Source organism: Calonectris borealis, chromosome 8 (assembly GCF_964195595.1).
Source record: "Calonectris borealis chromosome 8, bCalBor7.hap1.2, whole genome shotgun sequence".
Classification (NCBI taxonomy): domain Eukaryota; kingdom Metazoa; phylum Chordata; class Aves; order Procellariiformes; family Procellariidae; genus Calonectris; species Calonectris borealis.
The window spans coordinates 24701310-24722146 of NC_134319.1; the positions used below are offsets into that span (position 1 = coordinate 24701310).

Genomic DNA, 20837 nt, shown 5'->3' on the forward strand with positions numbered 1-20837 from the left:
GGTATAGGTAATTAAAATCAGAAGGCTTAATTTCATTACTCTTGTTTTCTTAGGTTCAGAACTGGAACAGTGAGATTCTTGCTAAACAGAAACCACTGGTTGCCAAACCTTCAGCAAAACTGCATTTTGTAAATCGACTAAAAGGCAAAAAGTACAAAAACGGCACCGCTTCCAAAGTTTTGCAGGATGCCAGTAATTCTATTGATCATCGACTTCCAAACTCTCAGAGGGTAGGTTTGGCGAGCTGTGGAGATCATAGCCTTTACTAATCTTTCTCTGATCAAAATTACGGAAGACACATTCCTGCAGCTGTCCCTTTCAGTTTTACTTGATTTGAACGCTGTGGCTCTGTAAAACGATGCAGAACCCACCGTTCTACAGCAGTCTCATGGGTGGTGCCAGCTTTAAGCTTCTCCTACTATTGAAACTTCTTTTTCCTGGTGGATTTTCTAAAGTTACAGCTCAGCTTGCACATATATTTTCCTTCTAGTCTCTTCTAGACCCTGCTTCTCCAAACTTAAAAAAGTCTATTTTTTCTGATTCAGACAGTGGGAGATATTTTTGACATATTTTTTAGGTTTTGCACTCTTGACAGGAATCAGTTAAAAATAAAAGAACTGAGTCATTTGATCTAGTTGGGAGATGAGTGCATTTGACCATAGACTAGAGGAGACAACGGAAACCCGAGAATCGCTGTTCTTGGTTTTTTTCCTTCATGGGCATTTGGGTTTTTGGTGGATTCATGGCTGCGAAGGAATAACTCCAGTTGTACTGATCAGAGTACTGTTTCTTTCTGTGTCAGAGAATGAAGCGTTTCTAGTATATTTTACCTTCCAAAAATGCTTGCCCTATTATTAGCATTTCCTCTTATGATAAATCTCTGTCTATAGAAATGGGTGACTAAAAAAATTAATTTAATGGATATCAGATATGCAAGTATCAAACATACTACTGGACTGAAACTGTGATGCAGTTGTCCTAGTTTTAGGTTCTCTTCAGTTCAAAATACCCTAACTCTTCTCTCCTCTTCAGAAAAGCAGTCGAGAGACAATGGCAGATGAAGGGTTCTTTGATCTGCTGAGTCGATTCCAGAGTAACAGGATGGATGATCAGAGATGCCTCTTCCAGGAGAAGAACAGATTCTCAGCTGCTTCAGTGGCAACATCCTCTACTCCACCTAAAACAATGAGAAAATGTAATTTTTTGAAAGTAAAACCCGTATTTGACTTTAGTTCCTGCCAAATACTACTTTAAAAATTTATTTGCATGCAAGACTTACTATGGAAAGGAGCTTGTTTCTAGGCTAACTTGTTTTCTTCCTCCTCCCCAGCCTTTTCTACTTCTTTAGTCTCACCCCGCACAGATGAATTTCTAGACCTGCTTGCTATCTCTCAGAGCCGCCGGCTAGATGACCAACGTGCTAGCTTTAGTAATCTACCTGGACTTCGTCTGAATCAACACAACAGTCAGTCAGTCCTAGGTCACCTCATGGCAAGTAACAACAGAGAACTGGATGACGACTTCTTTGATATATTGATAAAATGCCAGGTAAGTCTTTTACAAAAATTCTTTGGATCCTGAGTCTTTGGGGATTTGATTTGTGCATCCTGCTATTTACTTTCTTCAAGTAAGCCACCATGTTTATCATGTGTTTTAATATACAAATTGATTTGGCAGATAAGGAAGAACATGGAGACAAAAAATTAAGAGGTTTTTTCCAAGGTTTTTTTTTTTTTTGAACAATTTCTTTTTTTTTTGTTTTGATTTTTTTTTTTTTTTGGTAAATTATCCAGCATCTAGTAAATGTAATTTTGGTATTTATACCATGTTAGCCATTTCAAGTAACAAATGCTGAAAAGATGAAGGAAAACAAGTGAGGCTATTAAAATGAGTATGTAAAATGATTTTAAGAAAAAGTGTTTAGATCTGGCTTGTTAGGAGGGCACCTGATATACCAGGAATCCTAACTTATCAAATGGAAGAATTCAGTATCAAAGTTTTAGCGGTGATAGCGATCTTCATTCTAATTAAGTTTAAATAATAGTTAATGGCAGTACACAAGTGAGGTGTCTGATTGATTGTCAGTCACAGCATGGTATATATACCAATTAGATCAAAGAGAATTTAATGAAAAAGACTTGGTGTTTTACCTGATGGGTTGATAAGGATCTCAAAATACAAAATTCAGATACTGAGTTCTCCAAAGGTAAGTAAGTATGTTAGCTTGGGTGGGAAGCAGCACCTGGAATTGATTCTACAATGACAGTGTTCCTCAACCTGATGAGATGCCATGTTCTGTTTTAGCCGCTTGTCTGTTTACTTCGACTCAAGCAAAGAATCTAGAGATCAATATGACAGATTTTGTCTCTTCATGTGCACTATATGTAGCAAACGTAACACAATGACTGACTGTGCTTATTGAGGAAGGAATAGAAAAATGTAATCCCCTCAATCATTACGAAAGCTACTGCTTTAAACAGACGCACAGAAGTAGCTGACTTCTGAGACTTTTTGTCTCAAAGATGACTCTGTCCAAGGTCCATCCTCTCCTCACAGTGAGCACTGGAAGCCGTGCCTTTCTGAAGGGGCCCTCCCGTTAGCTCGGCAGCAGCCTGTTGCTGCTGAGAAATACTCGTTCCTGGCTCCGGCAAAGGAGGTACCGCAGATGGCTGCAGTCCACCACCAGACCGAGGGTGATGGGCTGATGCTTGTAAAATCGGACCAGCGCAGGTGGCTGTGTGAAAGGAGCACAGAAACGATCTCAGAGGTGTTAAGCGAACTGCTCTGTAACTTTGTGATTAAAATGCACCAGTCTTTTGAGTTTGGAGGAAAACTTTTTCTCAATACCGCCTTTCCAAGTCTGACAACAGTGTGGCTATTTTTCACTCCCTGTATAAGGAAAGGAAGACTAACATATTTTCTGTTGTATGAGACTAGAAATGCCATGTACTAATGCTGAAATTCTTCTAGACAAAGAACACAAATCTCATTCTGCAATATGAACAAGAACTCAATTGGGGGGTTTATTTTCAGATATATGTGGACAGGTGGTTTGGAGGAACCATTTTAGCCACAGTTGCACTCTTAACTTACTAATTTTATTTGAAAAGTGTAACTTGAAACAAAACTTAAAAATTAAATACTTGTAATAGCTTTAAATCTGAAAACAAAAGCTTTTAGTAATTATTCACTTATTTTAGTATATATATTCCTGTAAATATGCAGCTTTATTGCTTGGTCTGTCTGTAGGGTTCCAGACTGGATGATCAAAGATGTGCTCCTCCATCATCTGCAAAAGGACCAACTGTGCCAGATGAGGATTTTTTCAGCCTGATTTTACGATCACAAGCTAAGAGAATGGATGAACAAAGAGTCCATTTACCCTCAGCTATGAAGGGACCAAATTCTAGCTGAAGAAAGAAACAGGCGCGTACTGTCCAGTAGCATCTTAGGTATCATTTTGTTTGCTGGAAAAACATACATGCCTTTTTACAGAAGACTGCAATGAGTAGTTTTGTTCCCTTTCTAATTATTTTTTGTATAAATAGCAGCAGCATCACACTCATGACCAGTAGTTAGAGTTGCTGCTGCTCTTTGCAGTTGGCAGCTGCTTTTAGCAGTGTCTGAGATACGGATTACTGTATCTTCCTCTTAACTGCCTCTACTCTATGAACATTAATATGAATTTTTTTCCCTGTCGAGGTAGTCTTATTTCTGACGTGTGGATTCTATCACTGTCTCCATCTGGTGTTAAGACCTAAATTTGTATGTTCTTTCTAAAGAAAACTTGATTTTTTTTCCCCCTGATTTGTACCTCCCTGGAAAAAGGTCCTGTTTTCTTTTATACTTTTTTTAAAAATAAAAAAAAAAATTTGAGAAATAGCTTCAGTACTTATTCTGTCTTTGTGTCTTCCAAATGGTGTTTCTGCAATCATTTTTATTTAAAAAAAAAAAAAAATCAAACCCTAGTTTAATACAAAAAGTGTCTTTTCAAGACATGCTGGATTTTTTTGGTAGTATTTAGTGAAGTGTTTCCTGCATTACGCAGCGCAGTTTTCCAATCAGAAGAATTTTTAAAGTAACAGCTGCCAATGCTGTTCTATGGATTGTGCGGTACGTGCCCACCACCAGTAGCAGTTCACATGCCAGGGAACCACAGGGGTGGTAGGTACCTGGCATGAACGACCACGGACGTCAGGTAATTCCTACAGTAGTTGAATTTGAAATGTTACAAACAGTAAATGTATGCATGCTGCTTGTTACCTCAACTACTTCTCCTTCTCTTGGTAAGGACGTGCTATGCTGGGGTAGTTCTTGGGAACAACGGTTGTAACTTAGTCTTCCCCTCGGTAGAATACCTGCACTGAGGTAGTTCTTGGGAACCCCGAGGGCTATATGTTGTTTTAAGTATAGGTATCTTGAGTTAGAAGCCACTGATTTTAACACCAAAGGTGGCAAACTGTTCACTTCAGGTTTTTATCAATGAAGTGATGTAAGTTTTTCACTGAAGTATTATAGTCCTAGAGAAGAATCTACAGTTAAGTTAATTTTAGCTTCAGAGTAAAATGGCATTGTAAGAATAGTTAAACAGACACAGGCTCCACATAATCAAACTATTTTACAGTTGCTGAAAGTTTTACAAACACTTTCTTGCAGCTTTTTTAGCACTGGAAATTGATTTCTACTGAAACTGTCCTCCTCCTACTTTTAAGGAGAAATGACAAAATATTCTTCCAAAACCGTGTTACCATCAGTTTATCGTGCTGATCTTCAGTACTTTTACTTAGTGCTTCCTATTGCCTGTGCAGCTTTGAATTGCCCTAAAAAACCATCTGATACAACATCAGCTTCTTGCTTTTCCGCAAATTATTAAACTGGAAGCAAATCATCAAGCTATCCTAAAACTGAGCTGACAAGCAGGAAGCCTACTTACTTAAGAGTGATTTTAAAGAATATAAACCAAAGACAGTCCTGAGACTTCTAGTTGAGCTGCAATTAGTCTTATGTGAATTATATGAGTATCAGCAATTTTCTTCAGGCTGTTTGACAGCTGCCTGGTTAGGCTTGTGTTTGCTAGATCACAGAATGTCAGTGCTTTCCCACCACAGAATATCTAGTTTTACTCAAAACTTACTACACAAACTTGGTTTCAAACAAGCAGCAGCACCCACAAGCCTGTTTTCTTGGCCAATTAAAGTTGTATTATCTTACTTGACACATATATTGCAAATTCCAGAAGTAGTAATTGCAAATTCCAGAAGTAGTACATATACTCAGTCTCTCAGTTTTTAAAGCCCCACCTTACAGCTATACGTACTAATGCTCTGACCAAAGATGAGTTCCCATCAGCTTGCTGATGTTCTCTTTTCTACATTTGAGAACTAGAGCAGAACTAGAAGGATGTGACAACTAAAGATTAGACAAAACTTACAGCTGAGCTCGAGGCTTCCTTAGTTTCCGTCCTGTGAGACACATGAACTGCTCCTCTTCTCTTCACACGGTTCCATTGCAGGACTTTTCCCTTCTAGGTTTTTATTAGGATCACAGTTTTCTCCAGTCTCTCGCTCTGCTTTGCCTGTCTCCTGTTTCTGCTGCTCAAGTGCATGTTCTTCAGTAAGGTTTTCAGCTGTGACAGTTTCTAGTCTACAAACTTCAGACTCAGTGTGCAATCTATTCTGTAAAAATTAATAATAAGCTATTAATCAAGCAATCCAAAGTGATGGCATCTATTGCTTCAGGTGCATCTCAGCTCAAGGGGCAGAACTCCCCCAAAGCATGACCGGTATTTTTTTTTTTTTTTCCCCTGGGGAAACAGTACACGTAAATAAGCACAATCTAGAGTATAAGTCTGTTTTTAATTTTCTGTAGTTTACAGAAAAGTCAGCACTGCTTTTTTTTCCCCCACCTTTCCTCTATGGGTAATCATTATTGCCCAGGCTGACGTAAGTACTGATCTCTCAAAACAGACGTTATTTAAGTCTTTACTATAACGAGTTTTAATTCAGTAGTTTCCTGCCACAGTTAGCCATTGCACAGTATTTTTCCAGAACAAAACATGCCCAAGATACCCCTACCAAACTGGCCTATAGGGGAACAGGTACTTCCTCAACTCCTCTTTCCCCAAGATTTGGGTTAAGCTGCTTGTTTAAACATGTTCTAGCAGATGACATTGAAATCTACTACATTTAATCCCAGCTCAAAGAGCAGCAGGACTAACATACACCCGGTTCTGGTTTGTGAGACTCTTCTACTTGCGTATCTGGCTCATCGCTCGTATGCACGATGTCAGGACTTCTGCTGCCATTTCCTGGTCTCACAGGAGCATCTCCTCTGTCATAAGGTCCTCTATAAACATAAGGAAGCTTCTGCGAATAATAGCCGTCTGATTTACTCCCATCATATTGCCCAAAGTCTATCTTCTCCTGTTGACTGTCAGGTGGAGGAAGGCTTTTCTTCTGAGAAGATGTTAAGTATCTTAACATAGACACTGATGATCCTGCACCATAGCAGAAAGCCTGGAGGGGGGAAGAAACGGTTTTCACACAGAATTCAGTGTCACGTATCTGAAAAACACTGAAAGAAAAGCTCAGGTGAGCAGAACAGCTACGATAAAATTCAAGCTTTCTGCAGTCTGACCACACTGCAGGAACTGCCTGACTGGATGTAGTTCATCTGTGGTGCTACAGGAAAGACGTTGAAGGCTCTAACTCAATGCTTTCATGCACAAAATGCCAATTATATGCATATGTAATGACACAAAGAAGAAATGGGAACTAAGCTGCAATAAACTGTCATAGAGTTTTTAAGATTTTAAGCAGTTTAATGCTATTTTATCCCACTTGGGCAGTGCGGGAGAGATGCGGTTTAAATACAAACTTACCTATTTTAATTGCTAAACCAACTAGATTTTGTCAAGAAAAAATTCCCTTGTAGAAATAATTTCATCTGTGCTAAGAAATCTGTGCAGTAGTACAAATAGGAAATAAACAATATAATAGATAATGATACTTAAATAAGTTTAATATATAAAAAATAACACTGAGCTTTTAAATATAAGATAAAAGTATACAAACCAGGACAGCCAGAGCCATCATAATTAGCACTGGAACCTGCAGAATAAACGGTATCTCCTTCATAAGCGCTTTGATGAATTCACCAATACCTTGTCCTACGTGCTTCAAAGGCTCAGTTACAAAGTTGGTGAAAGTAATCGCCAATGCCTAGAAAAATACAAATAGAAAAATAGTGTTGTCACTGATTGCAAACATAAACATCAACAATCTCTTTAGGCTTGGCACATACCTTTGTCGGTGGAACCAGCAAAACAGGATTTATTAGTAGAGTTTCATAGTACTTCTGACAGGGATCATCCTGAAATGTCCATTTACTTCTGAGCCATTCTGTAGTCAAAGCAGAGAGACATTTTTACTACTTTTTTAAAATATATTTTATGACACTGTTGTAATACAGAAAGCAGAATTTCGATCACAGATGGAAGAGAACTCTTCTAGATATGGTTCAAAGCTCAGATTTATTTTTAAAAATCTGAGATTAGCTTGTCAGTGTAGTTTATCCAGTCGTGGGGATGCACGAAGGAGAGGGAAGGCTGGAAAGAAAGAGAAGAAACTGAGGTTTCCGCATGTTTAGTCAAGAAAGTTCTCTTTATTAGATGAGCTTAGTCCCTAGAAGCTTCAGAAGAAAAAGAAGTCTTGTCTGTGGGAACTATTACTTAGCACATTTTGTCCACAGCTACCGAAACAGAAGCAATTCTGAGTGGTGTTACTCATCTGCCAGGCTGCAAGTAGATGAAAAATGTGTATTTTGCTTGCTAGATTTCAAGAGACTATTTTAGCTATAAGCAGAAAGTCTTACTCCTTAAGGGAACTTTTAAGTTATACACAAGTAATTTATGACATCAGTGTTTCTGTAGTTTTATTTTAGTGAAGTCAGAACATAAACCACTGAAATTTGACATAAACAGAGCAATCTAAAGGGAATAAATTCTAAAGAGAAGACCATAACAAGCACTCATTAAGAGCTGCCATCATTAATCTACCTGCTATAGCATTGGATAACAAGTAACGGCTAATAAAAAAATTCAGCTTTCTCTGTAAAATAAAAACACTAGAGTAAGCAGTTACAGATCTAATTTCTGAAGTCCATTGTACGCGCAGGCCTGGAAGATGAAAAAAAATCTTCTTCTTGAATTCTGCCTTCCTATCTTCAATAAATGGCACTGAATGGTACTGGGGGAGGGGAGCTGGGGAAACACTCACAGGGTAAGTTATAAGGAAAAACTCCATGTGGAAGTAACAGCATGACATGCTCTGAGCACAGTTTTGCGATCAGCTGTCCTTCAAAGGCCTAGAAAAGAAAGTCTTGTGAAATGGAAAAATGGTAAAACCACATAATCATGTATTGCTGAAGAAGATTCAATGAAGAATCTTCTCACTTCGCACTACTCATGAAGAAATTAGAGTATTCTTGGATACTATTACTGAATATTTTGTGATCTTAAATACTGTTACAAAATAATGAAACAAGTATTTACCAATAAGACTTTCCCCCCAGTCCAACTTCTCAGCACAGACGTTATCAAACTGCCCCATTTTCGCAATTTCTGCTTGATGCTGCGCAAAGGCCAGCTGCAGGAGAGTAAGAATTAGTTGTAAAACATAAAAGAAGCTGGTGCTGGGCACAGAACACCTGCATCCATGCAGCACTGCACCTGAGCTAACCGTGTTTGCTCTTAACAGGTTTGGAGTAATTACCTGGGTAAATCTGTATTAAGAAAAGTTTGCTACCTAATAACAGAGTTGAATTCTAAGTACTTCCTGGGAATGGATAAAAACTACCAAGATGGTTACCTCTGAGTTATTCTCCAAATGGAATCTGAATTACTAAAAGAGCAAACTTCAGTATTCAAAGATTTAAGTTCAGGGCAGAAGTAATTTGGTATCTTGTTTCCTTAAAATGTTTCTGGATTAAAAATAGAGACAGCTGCCATGCAACTACTAATTAAAACATCAGGACATTCTCTTTTATTTTTTAAATAATTCCCATTAACAAATACCTGTATTCATTATAATTTTGCCTTACAGTGTGTAACTGATAATCAAATAGAAAAAATTAAGTCAAATCATCTATTGAAAAACTGTTTGACATTCTTCACTGACTCAATTTAAGTCCTCCGCATGGCAGTCCACTCGTCTTCAAGAGGCTTCCTACTCTCTGGCACTCCGCTATTTCTGGATGTCCTGGTTTCGGCTGGGATAGAGTTAATTTTCTTCCTAGTAGCTGGTATGTGCTGTGTTTTGGATTTAGTATGAGAATAATGGTGATACCACACTGATGTTTTAGTTGTTGCTAAGCAGTGTTGATACTAAGTCAAGGACTTTTCAGCTTCCCATGCTCTGCCAGGTGCAGAAGAAGCTGGGAGGGGGCACAGCCAGGACAGCTGACCCAACTGGCCAAAGGGGTATTCCATACCATATGACGTCACACTCAGTATATAAACTGGGGGGAGTTGGCCAGGGGGCAGCGATCGCTGCTTGGGGACTGGCTGGGCATCGATTGGTGGGTGGTGAACGGTTGCATCACTTGTTTTTCCTAGGTTTTGTTCCTCCCTCTCTCTCTCATTGTTTTACTTTTCATTACATTTTAAAATAATAATAATAACAACAACAACAATAAAATAATAATAATAGTTATTTCAATTATTAAACTGTTCTTATTTCAACCCACAAGTTTTCTTTTGCTCTTCCGATTCTCTCCCCCATCCCACTGGGGCAGGGAGGGTGAGCGAGCGGCTGTGTGGTGCTTAGTTGCCGACTGGGGTTAAACCACAACACTGGGTCTGACAAGCTGCAGTTAAATTCTGATGACAAAATGTGAGGACTGAGATTTTGTGGTTGGGCTATGACCTAGCAGCATAAATTCCTTCTCATTAAAACCAATACCATTGTACCATTGTACAGTCAGCTACTTTGTCACCATTAATGAAGCATTTATCTCTGGTCTATCACATGTTAAATACAGTTTCAGCCAGGGAATCCTTAGAAAGAAAAAAAACCCCACAATATATTTTTGTAAGACTTTTCTACCACGCTGCTTTAGACAGAGTTCATGTCTCCCTTGCCCTTGCTTTACAAATTCTGTGCACCTTTGTGGCAGGATAAAAGTTGGCAGGGTTTCTTTTGCTGTTCTTTAAGCCTAATACACCTGTCAACACACAAAGTAAAACGTTCATCCCTTTATTTATTTTGCGGTCAATTATTGCTTTATATAAACTAAGTAAAGGAACTAAATAACCTTAGCTCCCTCATAACTGTAAAATTTGAAGCCTAAAAGCTATTAAGATTTCAGAACAACTTACCTTATACAAGTAAAGCCAATTCCATGCAAAACTGATGAGAAAACTTATCAATAAAACACGTTTTAGCTGAACAAACCAATGAATATGTGTCCAGAGCTCTGTAGCTATTACAATTACAACGCACACTAAGCACAAGAGGATCTGAAAAAGAAAACAGGAAAAAATTATGATCCAGATTTGGAATTTTCCAAGCTTGCTGCCAGTACTCATGAAGGAACTTCCAACTTTTGTTTTTACTAGCATCATTTACACAGAACAGTTGAGAAAATTTGTCCTTGCTTTCACAGCATATCTGCAGCAGTACAAGGCAGAAAAGTTTCATGGTATTACCAGGAGTCATTCCTATCGCAGCCTTACATTGCAGTTGCTCATTTCTTTCTTGTGATATTTAGCTTCCTTACAGTATTTATCACGCTACCTACCATACTTCAAAATTACAAAACTGATGTAATTCAGTGCTTGAGTAGTATGTGCCTGGTATGAACCACAGAACCACTGCTGCCAACTCCTGCAGTTTGGTTAAGAGACAAAGTTACAGTCTGGCTAACAACAGCAAGACTTCAGAGAAGCACTTCACAGTCTCCTTCCATCCAAGGACCCCTAACGGCAATGTTACGCTACTGACAGCTTGCTTTTTTCGTTTGGCTTTCATGGACCCCTCAAAACTAGACAGGCTACTTTCAAGATCACATGAGCATAAAATGTTAGCATATTCTGAATTGTAAAGATTCAGCGTATCTGACTAGATAAGCTTCAGCTGACTGAAGTGCGGTTATCGGCGGCCACAGGCTGTTCAGAAGGGACAGGCGGGGAAGGAGCGGCGGAGGGGTTGCCCTCTACATCAAGAAATGGATAGCGTGTGAAGAGCTGTCTCTGAAGAATAGCCACCAGCAGATTGAATGCTTGTGGGTAAGAATCAGAGACCGAGGCAACAAAAGCAACCTTCTGGCTGGTGTCTGCTACGGGCCGCCCAACCAAAGGGAGCCTATTGATGAAGCCTTCTTACTCCAGCTAAAGGAGTCATCGCGCTCGCAGGCTCTTGTCCTGCTGGGGGACTTCAACCACCCCGACATCTGGAAAAGTAGCACGGCAAGCTGTAGGCAATCCAGGAGACTCCTGGAGTGCATTGAGGATAACTTCTTAAGCCAGAGGGGATGCCCTACCAGAGGGGATGCGATATGGGACCTGCTGGTCACCAACACAAGTGAGCTAATCAGTGACATCAAGACTGGAGGCAGCCTGGGCTGCAGTGATCATACACTGGTGGAGTTGGCAGTCCTGAGGGAAATGGGTCAGGCGAAGAGTAAAGCCAGGACCCTGAATTCTAGGAAAGCAAACTTCCAGCTGTTCAAGGAGTTAGTCAATAGGACCCCCTGGGAAACTGCCCTCAGGGACAAGGGAGCAGAAGAGAGATGGCAGATTTTTAAGGACACTTTCCATAGAGAGCAAGAGCTCTCGATCCCCAGATGAAAGAAATCAAGAAAGGAAGGCAAGAGACCAGCGTGGATGAATCGCGACCTGCTGGTCAAACCAAAGGGCAAGAAGGAAATGCAGAGGCGGTGGAAGCAGGGACAGGTATCCTGGGAAGAGTATAGGGATGCTGCTCGGCTGTATAGGGATGGGGTCAGGAAGGCCAAGGCAAAGCTGGAGCTGAACTTGGCAAGGGATGCAAAGAATAATAAGAAGAGTTTCTACAGGTATGTCAGCCAGAAAAGGAAGGTCAAAGACAGCATACCCCCCCTGATGAGCAACAGACGAGGAGAAGGCTGAGGTACTCAACAACTTTTTTGCCTCAGTCTTCACTGGCAACCTCTCTTCCTCTCGAGTGGATGGACCGCAAGACAGGGACTGGGGGAGCAAAGTCCCTCCCACTGCAAGAGAAGATCAGGTTCGAGACCACCTGAGGAACCTGAACATACACAAGTCTATGGGACCTGAGGAGATGCACCCCAGAGACCTGGGGGAATTCGCCAATGTAGTTGCCAAGCCATCCTCCATGATATTTGAAAAGTCATGGCAGTCAGGTGAACTCCCGGGTGTCTGCAAAAAGGGAAACATTGCACCCATTTTTAAAAAGGGTAGAAAGGAGGACCCTGGGAACTACCGACTTGTCAGCCTCATCTCTATGCCTGGGAAGATCATGGAACAGATCCTCCTAGAAGCTATGCTAAGGCACATGGAGGACAGGGAGGGGATTCGAGACAGCCAGCATGGCTTCCCCCAGGGCAAGTCCTGCCTGACCAACCTAGTGGCCTTCTATGATGGAGTGACTACATCAGTGGACAAGGGAAGAGCTACAGATGTCGTCTATCTGGACCTCTGTAAGGCCTTTGACACGGTCCCCCACAACACTCTTCTCTCTAAACTGGAGAGATACGGATTTGATGGGTGGACTGTTTGGTGGATGAGAAATTGGTTGGACGGTCGCATCCAGAGGGTAATGGTCAATGGCTCAATGTCCAGATCAGTGACAAGTGGTGTCCCGCAGAGGTCCGTACTGTTTAATATCTTCATCAATGGCATAGACAGTGGGATCGAGTACACCCTCAGCAAGTCTGCAGAAGACACCAAGCTGAGTGGTGCGGTCGACATGCCTGAGGGACGGGATGCCATCCAGAGGGACCTGGACAAGCTCGAGAAGTGGGCCTGTGTGAATCTCATGAGGTTCAACAAGGCCAAGTGCAAGGTCCTGCACCTGGGTCGGGGCAACCCCCGGTATCAGTACAGGCTGGAGGATGAAGGGAATGAGAGCAACCCTGCCGAGAAGGACTTGGGGGTACTGGTGGACGAAAAGCTGGACATGAGCCGACAATGTGTGCTCGCAGCCCACAAGGCCAACCGTATCCTGGGCTGCATCAAAAGAAGCGTGGCCAGCAGGTCAAGGGAGGTGATTCTGCCCCTCTGCTCCGCTCTGGTGAGACCTCACCTGCAGTACTGTGTCCAGCTCTGGAGCCCTCAGCACAAGAAAGGCATGGACCTGTTGGAGCATGTCCAGAGGAGGGTCACGAAAATGATCAGGGGGATCGAACGCCTCTCCGATGAAGAAAGGCTGAGAGAGTTGGGGTTGTTCAGCCTGGAGAAGAGAAGGCTTCGGGGAGACCTTATTGCGGCCTTTCAGTACTTAAAGGGGGCTTATAAGAAAGATGGGGACAGACTTTTTAGCAGGGCCTGTTGCGACAGGACAAGGGGGAATGGTTTTAAACTACAAGAGGGTAGATTTAGACTAGATATAAGGAAGAAATTTTTTACAACGAGGGTGGTGAAATGCTGGAACAGGTTGCCCAGAGAGGTGGTAGATGCCCCATCCCTGGAAACATTCAAGGCCAGGTTGGACGGGGCTCTGAGCAACCTGATCTGGTTGAAGATGTCCCTGCTCATTGCAGTGGGGTTGGACTAGATGGCCTTTAAAGGTCCCTTCCAATCCAAACTATTCTATGATTCTATGATTATAGATCCTCAGCTTAGCACTTTGTAATTCCATTTTAGAGAATATGACATTTTCACACCATCATGCTCTCCTCTCCAACACGATACAATTTTTTTCCACAAAATTCACAAAAACCTCTAACCTATAAAATCTAAGACCTCAGGTATGTACTTGTCTCAATATACATATATTCCAACTCCTGCAGAAGCCAACAGCTTCAGCATCTATTTGAACAAGAGACAAATCTGGAAAATTTATAATGCACAAGTTGTCAGTTTAAGTGACAAGAAAGTACTAGAGTCTATTGAGTCACGCAACACAAATATAAAAGACAGGAAGAGAAAAAAGAAATTTTTCATACCAGAAAAAAGCTCAAAGCTACAACAAGAAAAGATGACCACAGGAATAAAAAACTTGAATTCTTAATTAAAGTGAATACATCGCCTCTACCTTCAGCAACCATGAAACAAAAAGAGTGACTCTCTGTAAGTACAGTGGAAAGAACTGCTTTACGTGTGGAGTTAAGATGGTAACATTCATGGAATGGACTTGCACAAAGAAACTGGAGAAAACAGCAATTAAAAGACAACAACAAAACCCCTTTCTTCTTCTCTTACCAGAAACATATTATATAGATCAATTCCAAAAGTGTCTTCAAATCTCCAGTGCCAAGCTTGATAATCATGGTGCTTAAAATTGATCAAAATATCACTAAGCGCATCATCCACAGCACCTGACTGCCAAGTTCCCTCATTGAGAAACCTGAGGATCTCCAAGTATGTCTTTTTTGTAAGGATGATCTCAGCATCGTAATGGACATGGCCCACGTTTTCCTCAGGCTGAATTAAAAGCAAAGCAAAACAATGGTTAAAAGCTGCTTATTTGGAAACAGAAGTATATTCGAAAAACTGTATCCCTACGCAAAAACCTGATTATACACCCTCATTATGCACCAGCACCTTTTTGAAGCAGACTGCAAGATGAAGACATGGGACAGGGAGCACACTATGATTCTATAACCTTTTTGTTCATTCTTTTAAACTATATAAAACACGAGTTCAACTGGTTTGTACTCTTTCAATTCTACAGCAAAAACCTAAAAAATGAAGTGAGTTATCTCACCTGTTATTAAAATTTCAGAACCACTTCTCATTAACAAGTAATAATTACTAATGTGCTATGTGTGCGCCAATCATGGCTGCGTAATACAGTCAGAAGCTATTAAATACTGAAAGAAGAAATTTTACATTGCTAAGTATAATATTCTTTGTTAAAGAGTAATTTTGCTTATTGCTAAAAATTTATTCCTCTACCTCTGAATGGGAAAAAAAATCTCCAAAGACAATATAATAAAGAAAGCAATAAGGCGATTCTTACATGCAAACTCTAATAAGCTACTATTCCTAGATGGTTAAAGTGGTAGAGCCTAAAACAAAGGCCTAAAAATTCTATGACAAACAAACAAACAAAATCTGGCTCTTTCAAGTTTAACAACCATTAACATGAACTGAACAGGGTATTACTACAGCTGCATCCCAGCAATAGATATTTAGATACATGCTCTGGATTCACATAGAATCATAGAATCATAAAGGTTGGAAAAGACCTCTAAGATCATCGAGTCCAACCATCAACCCAACACCACCATGCCCACTATACCATGTCCCGAAGCGCCTCATCTACACGTCTTTTAAATACTTCCAGGGATGGTGACTCCACCACTTCCCTGGGCAGCCTGTTCCAAGGCCTGACCACTCTTTCGGTAAAGAAATTTCTCCTAATGTCCAATCTAAACCTCCCTTGGCACAACTTGAGGCCATTTCCTCTCATCCTATCGCTGTTACTCGGCAGAAGAGACCAACACCCACCTCGCTACAACCTCCTTCCAGGTAGTTGTAGAGCGCGATGAGGTCTCCCCTCAGCCTCCTCTTCTCCAGGCTAAACAACCCCAGTTCCCTCAGCCGCTCCTCACAAGACTTGTGCTCCAGGCCTCCACCAGCTTCGTTGCCCTCCTCTGGACACGCTCCAGCACCTCCATGTCCTTCTTGTAGTGAGGGGCCCAAAACTGAACACAGTATTCGAGGTGCGGCCTTCCTCTGGATGCTTTACAGACCAAATGGCAACTGTCTCTCCTAAGCAAACACTGCTAACTAATAGCAATACTGGATGCACATCTATAATTTTTTCCTTTGCAATTCAGTTCCCTTCATTTTAATTTTAAATTTAAAGTATGCTAGAATAATCAATCAATACTTGATAACTGCAAAAAACACATAAAGTAGCAATATGAATTCTAATGAATTTTTAATGACTGTTCAAATACTTACAAGGCCAAGTTTTCCAGCTTCATTTAAAATCTTATTCAAGTATCGCTTAAAAATACAAAAGCTACGGCTTTCATGTGATTTGGCATTCCTCTTCTCACATTCTGCAATCTGCAATGTAAAGACATTTTATTCACTTCTTGCTCAAACCAGGTTGTTCATAGAAGAAAAAAACTCCCTACCAACACATTAAACTCAGGATTAACAGAAGCACATTTCTTTAGTTTAGCAATAATCCCATGATTAGTACACCAGATAAAAGGCGTATGCCGTTGCCGAAGATACCACTTTCCATGGGACTGGCCAGTACTGGAGACTTCAGATCTGCTAATAGCACAGTTTGAATACTAACCTCAGTAAGACTAGAAACAACTAAAGATCTGGATCTCCTTAAATTTTAAGTTTACATCGGGGCGGGGGGGGGGGGAAGAACTGTAAAACAACATTAAAATTACATACCCCATTAGGTCTCCAAATGGCTGAGGGACACAAGAGCCCCGGTAGCTACACAAGCGTCACCGCTTCCTCCTGATCTCAGAGGAAGAAGCAGCGTGGGGGGCTTACAGCTGAGCGCTGCAGCAGTGCACGTTACGGTCAGCCACAAACAGGTTCTCTATGCCCATAACCCACCCCTTAAAATCAACAGAATTGAACAACTTGCAAATGAAAGGTCACGTTTCTTAGCTTTTGGCAGCATGGTGTAACACCAACACCATAGTTTAAACTGTTGACACTGGACAGAAGCACGTAGCTCCTATCGACTTCTGTTACACTATAAAACATTTTAGGAAACAGACCTTGGTAGGCAGAGCAGCAATTTGGAATTGAGTTCAAACCATTTCCAGTCTCTCCTCTGAACAAAGAGGCTCCCCCTACATAATGCACGGTCTCTCACAATTATGCCAACAATTCATCTGTTCTCTACTATCCAGAAAAGCATCATCAGAAAAGCACAAGCTATAAAAGACTGGAAAATATTCTGAAGTTCCATAACAAACCTTCTGTTGCAAGGAATCTACTTCCCTGGAACAACTCGATAAGACTTCAGTACTGACTGTATCCACAGTCTTATCCTCAGAGTCATGATAGTTAGCCTAAAATTACATAAGAAAAACACGGATTTTTAGAATCAAAGAATTTGGTCAATATGCCACGTTACACTTCTATAATCAGATCACTTTAAAAGGCATAAAGGAACTAAAAACTGAGTGTTGATCTTTGCTTCTAATACTCCCCCAACGATACTCCAGTTGCCTCTCTGCTGTTATTTTAGGCTCCGAACAGACAACTGCTTTAAGTTTATCTAAACGCATGCTGCCTTCAAAAGGTGAGCTCTTGCCCTTTCCTCCCCCACCTGCCCTCTCCCCTCCTCTGAGCGTGGGTGAGCCACGCAGCGCATCAGATTATCTAATCGGACTGGCCGAAAACTGACTCAGCAAGCAAAGGGGCAGTTTTCAGCCAGACAAATTCCCAGTCCCGCTGGCCACGCAGCCAGCCAGACTGAAAGTAAACACAAAGCCCCATTCTCGGTTGCATGCCTTTCCTTTCACGTTCCCTCTTCACTCTGAAACAACATCCCGTTTTTCTGCTAATTGCTCAGACCTAGTTTTAGCAGTGCTTCTCCTATAGAACCAGGCATGCACATTGACGAAAGTCTCCCAACACAAGTGCAACGTCACACACATCAGTGAACTCATGCTGATACGAAGTTTGGTTTTGAGGACTCGGGTGGCCCACACAGCCAGCCTGTCCAGAATCTCTCACTGCAGAGCAGAAAAGAAATCCTGAGAAGATGGATTAACCCAAAGCAGTCATTTTTCTCCTTTAAGATGCAGTTCTATTTTCGTGGGAGACAAGAGTAAAACTCCTAATATTTTTTATAAAAGCTGAAGCACTTGGGCACCAAGTTTAAAGACTCCAAAGCTTGCTGCTGAATTTTAGGGATGCTAGTGATTGTCAGGTGGACTTGGGGAAGGTGGAAGCTGAAGAGGAACTCTGTGGAGAGAAATAATGCAGTTTGCATTTTTTAAGCTTCAGAAAATTATGTTCTGAAGCGTTAAAATGGTATTATTCAAGACTGCAAAAGCAAACTTGAAAGCTGAAGAATGACAAAAACAAGGGTGCCTGTACAACCACCCACAGTTTACAGGGCCATGTGTGCACATAGGTGCTGGATAAACAATATGTATCTCATGATATATGTAGAGTCCACCCCTCATACAAGACAACCAAGATGATTCACCTTGTTAAAACGAGCTTTTCATATTTCATCTTCTCCTCAATGTTCATGAATTATTAACAGTACAGCACTCAATCCCTATTCTGATCTTCCTTCTGAAAACTCTGATGCCCAGCATTACAAAACACCACTGACTTTCATAATACTGTCACACAATAAATGGGGTTTATTCCCATATTACTGGGGAACTGGATAATTCAAGTAAAATATAATCATTAACCTTAACTCCCCCAACTTTTATCAGCTAGGAACTTAATTTTCAAGATATTTAACACTATACTTGAGAAACTAGCAAGTGCTGCTTAACCCAGTACTTCTCAGAGAAGTAACTTGTGGAGCCACAACCTGCATAAATCAACCACCACCTGTGAAAAGACAAAAAGTGTGGTTCCGGTGATGTGATCAGTGTGCCACAGAAAACTCATCAGTAAAAGGCCCTGAGCTAATTATCTACAACAATATAGATACTATTTTTTTCCTTGCAATTTTAATAACTGATACACAACACTTTTCTGTGTATAGATTCAGATGTAACCTTGTAAGGTCTTAAAAAGATCGTAATTCTATCGTTTCCTAATGTCACGATTTAAGGGCACTCCTTCAACAGCATGCGGCTGAAGGACTGTTTGGGAGCGACACGTATGCATGCACCCTTTCTTTTTCTACCTTGTAAGGTCTTCTCATTGTTCCTGATGCTGCATCGTAATTGAGCATATCCGTGGGGTCAATCCATTCATCATCTTGAACTTTACCACTCCCTATTAGTACAATTGCACACAATACCAAAGGAAACAGCATCCTGTATCACTAAATATAACAAAAAATTCAGATATTTAGCTCAGAATGTAACATGCTGTATAAAAAAAAGAAACAATCTTACAACATGAAAAAATACTCTGCAGTGTTGTTTAAAAACTCAGTTGTCCATTAAGCAGTATTTTCTTCCCCAAAGAAAACACTAACAAGAATACGCAATAATTAAACTGTATTATATGACGGGATCAGCGTAACTGGCTGTAGTTACCAGCAGGCGTAGGGCAGAGTTCAGCATTGCTAAATACGACAAAACAGTGCAGAACTCCTCCAGGCTTCGAGACAAGGCTCCAGCACCCTTAGCTCCACAGAAACTCCCATGGCAAGCCTGGCAAAGGCCGTGAGGGCATTCCTGCCCTGCCCGGGCGGGAGCCGCGGCGTGGCCGCCTCGGTGCCGCGCCGACAGGCCCAAGGCCGCCCGCCCCGCTCCCTCCGGCCGCAGCCCCGCACGGGCCGGCGCCGGGGCACGGCTGCTGCCCCCCGGCCGACGACGCCAGAGGCCGTACCCTGCCAGCACCGAGACAACCATCAAAGGGAAAACCCCGCGCACTTCTCCCCCGCCTTCGCCTTGTTTACCTCGGGTACTAGCGCCACGGCCTGAGAGGACAGGCGGCCTTCCAGCCCCTTCCTCGCTCCCTCCGCTCCCCCTCGCCAGTCACCGCGACGAGCGCGCGAGGGCCGGCACAACGCGCGGGCCGGGCCCAACGGCCCTCCCCGGCCCCGCAGCAAGGCTCCAGTCAGCGGCAGCCTCACCGCCGCCCGGCCGCGCACTGGCGGCAGGCTCCGCAGCCGAGGGTCCGCCCGCGGCCCCCCTCGTACCTGCAAGGCCGCAGAGGGTCTCGGCGTGGTTACCCGGCCCGGAGCCGCCCCGCATCGCCAGGCCCCTAGCAGCCGGGGAGGGGTCCGCACTACTCCCGGCCCCTTACGCCTGCGCTCCCGCGGCCGCCGCTCGCTCCGCAGGCCCGGCACCGCCCCGCGGCGCGGGGGGGAAACCGCTCTCGCCGTACAGGGGCCGCGAGCAAGCGGAGGAGCGGCCGCTAACGCTCCGCTGCGGCCCTCAGGCGGCGGGAGGCGCTGGCGGGCTCGGCGCCGCCCTGCGCTGCCCGGGGGGCCCGGCCTGCGGCCGCCTCCGCCCCGCCGTTCCTGCGGCCGGGCGGGCTCGGGCGGCAGCGGCTCTGCAGCTGCAAAGCAACGCGGAGAGGAGGAGGCGGCCGTCAAGAGGGTAACGAACACCTAAACGCGAGGCAGGTTGAAGAACACAACGGTTGAAAGCAGGGAGCACACAGCCGTGCGGCAGAGGCAACAACCCCGGGAACAGCCCCCCGCGGCAGTGAAGCAGGGATACAGCCAAGCCACGCACACCTGGAAGAGAGGAAGCAGCAGCAATTCCCACCGACTTAGTCCCCTTCCTCGTCATGTACATGGATTTATTTTTAATTGTCTACAGTTCCAGGCAGACGTATAGGAAATAGACTTCCCTTTAGTAAATACAAGTCAGGGGTAGAGCTCCCACATAAGACCAACTCAGAAACACAAGAGGCTGGGACATAAAATGACAGATGTAAAACTAGATCCTCTCTGTAAAGATGTGAATTGTACTAAAATTCATTTAAGGAAATTAGTATTTAAGTATTTGTAGTGCTAAATAAAAATAGTCTG

The 20837-nt window shown here is 42.6% G+C and overlaps 2 protein-coding genes across 10 annotated transcripts in view; one reads left to right on the forward strand and one right to left on the reverse strand.

The window, feature by feature from the left end:
* The window catches only part of GPSM2 (G protein signaling modulator 2), a 33026-nt gene extending 27797 nt beyond the window's left edge, over positions 1 to 5229 (forward strand). For 3 of the 4 annotated variants that reach the window (XM_075156482.1, XM_075156480.1, XM_075156481.1), the window contains 4 exons: positions 54 to 230; positions 1033 to 1195; positions 1331 to 1548; positions 3250 to 5229. In XM_075156482.1, coding sequence (XP_075012583.1) covers positions 54 to 230; positions 1033 to 1195; positions 1331 to 1548; positions 3250 to 3414 — 723 coding nt within the window. In that variant the 3' untranslated portion in view covers positions 3415 to 5229. The remainder of the gene's footprint in view (positions 1 to 53; positions 231 to 1032; positions 1196 to 1330; positions 1549 to 3249) is intronic. The other variant, XM_075156483.1, reaches the window with a different exon arrangement.
* Positions 886 to 20292, reverse strand: CLCC1 (chloride channel CLIC like 1). Of its 6 annotated transcripts, XR_012674526.1 has the most exons (13): positions 19998 to 20228; positions 19032 to 19172; positions 17125 to 17220; positions 16130 to 16237; positions 14420 to 14641; positions 10376 to 10516; positions 8552 to 8645; positions 7303 to 7400; positions 7074 to 7220; positions 6222 to 6515; positions 5432 to 5675; positions 2487 to 2734; positions 886 to 1177 (listed from the first exon to the last, which is right to left on the reverse strand). XR_012674526.1 is itself a non-coding variant. In XM_075156494.1 (12 exons), exons 2-11 carry the CDS (start codon positions 19161 to 19163, stop codon positions 5451 to 5453), a joined length of 1557 nt encoding a protein of 518 aa, XP_075012595.1. In that variant the 5' UTR covers positions 19164 to 19172; positions 19998 to 20292; the 3' UTR covers positions 886 to 1177; positions 5432 to 5450. The 6 variants fall into 6 exon arrangements, 5 of the variants coding, with proteins under 5 accessions (XP_075012595.1, XP_075012600.1, XP_075012596.1 ...); XM_075156494.1 differs by lacking the exon at positions 2487 to 2734 and having other exon boundaries at positions 19998 to 20292; XM_075156499.1 differs by lacking the exon at positions 2487 to 2734 and having other exon boundaries at positions 19032 to 19123; positions 19998 to 20148.
* Between the last annotated feature and the right edge of the window lie 545 nt (positions 20293 to 20837).

What these genes read in the sequence shown, in the direction of transcription:
- CLCC1 (XM_075156499.1), bottom strand. Translation starts at nt 20,052, where the DNA reads ATGCGGGGCGGCTCCGGGCCGGGTAACCACGCCGAGACCCTCTGCGGC. An exon ending in ATTGGCTTTACTTGTATAAG is followed by an intron (nt 8,646 to 10,375) that starts GTAAGTTGTTCT and finishes ACTCTCCTGCAG; the next exon opens with CTGGCCTTTGCGCAGCATCA. An exon ending in CTGGGGGGAAAGTCTTATTG is followed by an intron (nt 7,401 to 8,551) that starts GTAAATACTTGT and finishes CTTTGACTACAG; the next exon opens with AATGGCTCAGAAGTAAATGG.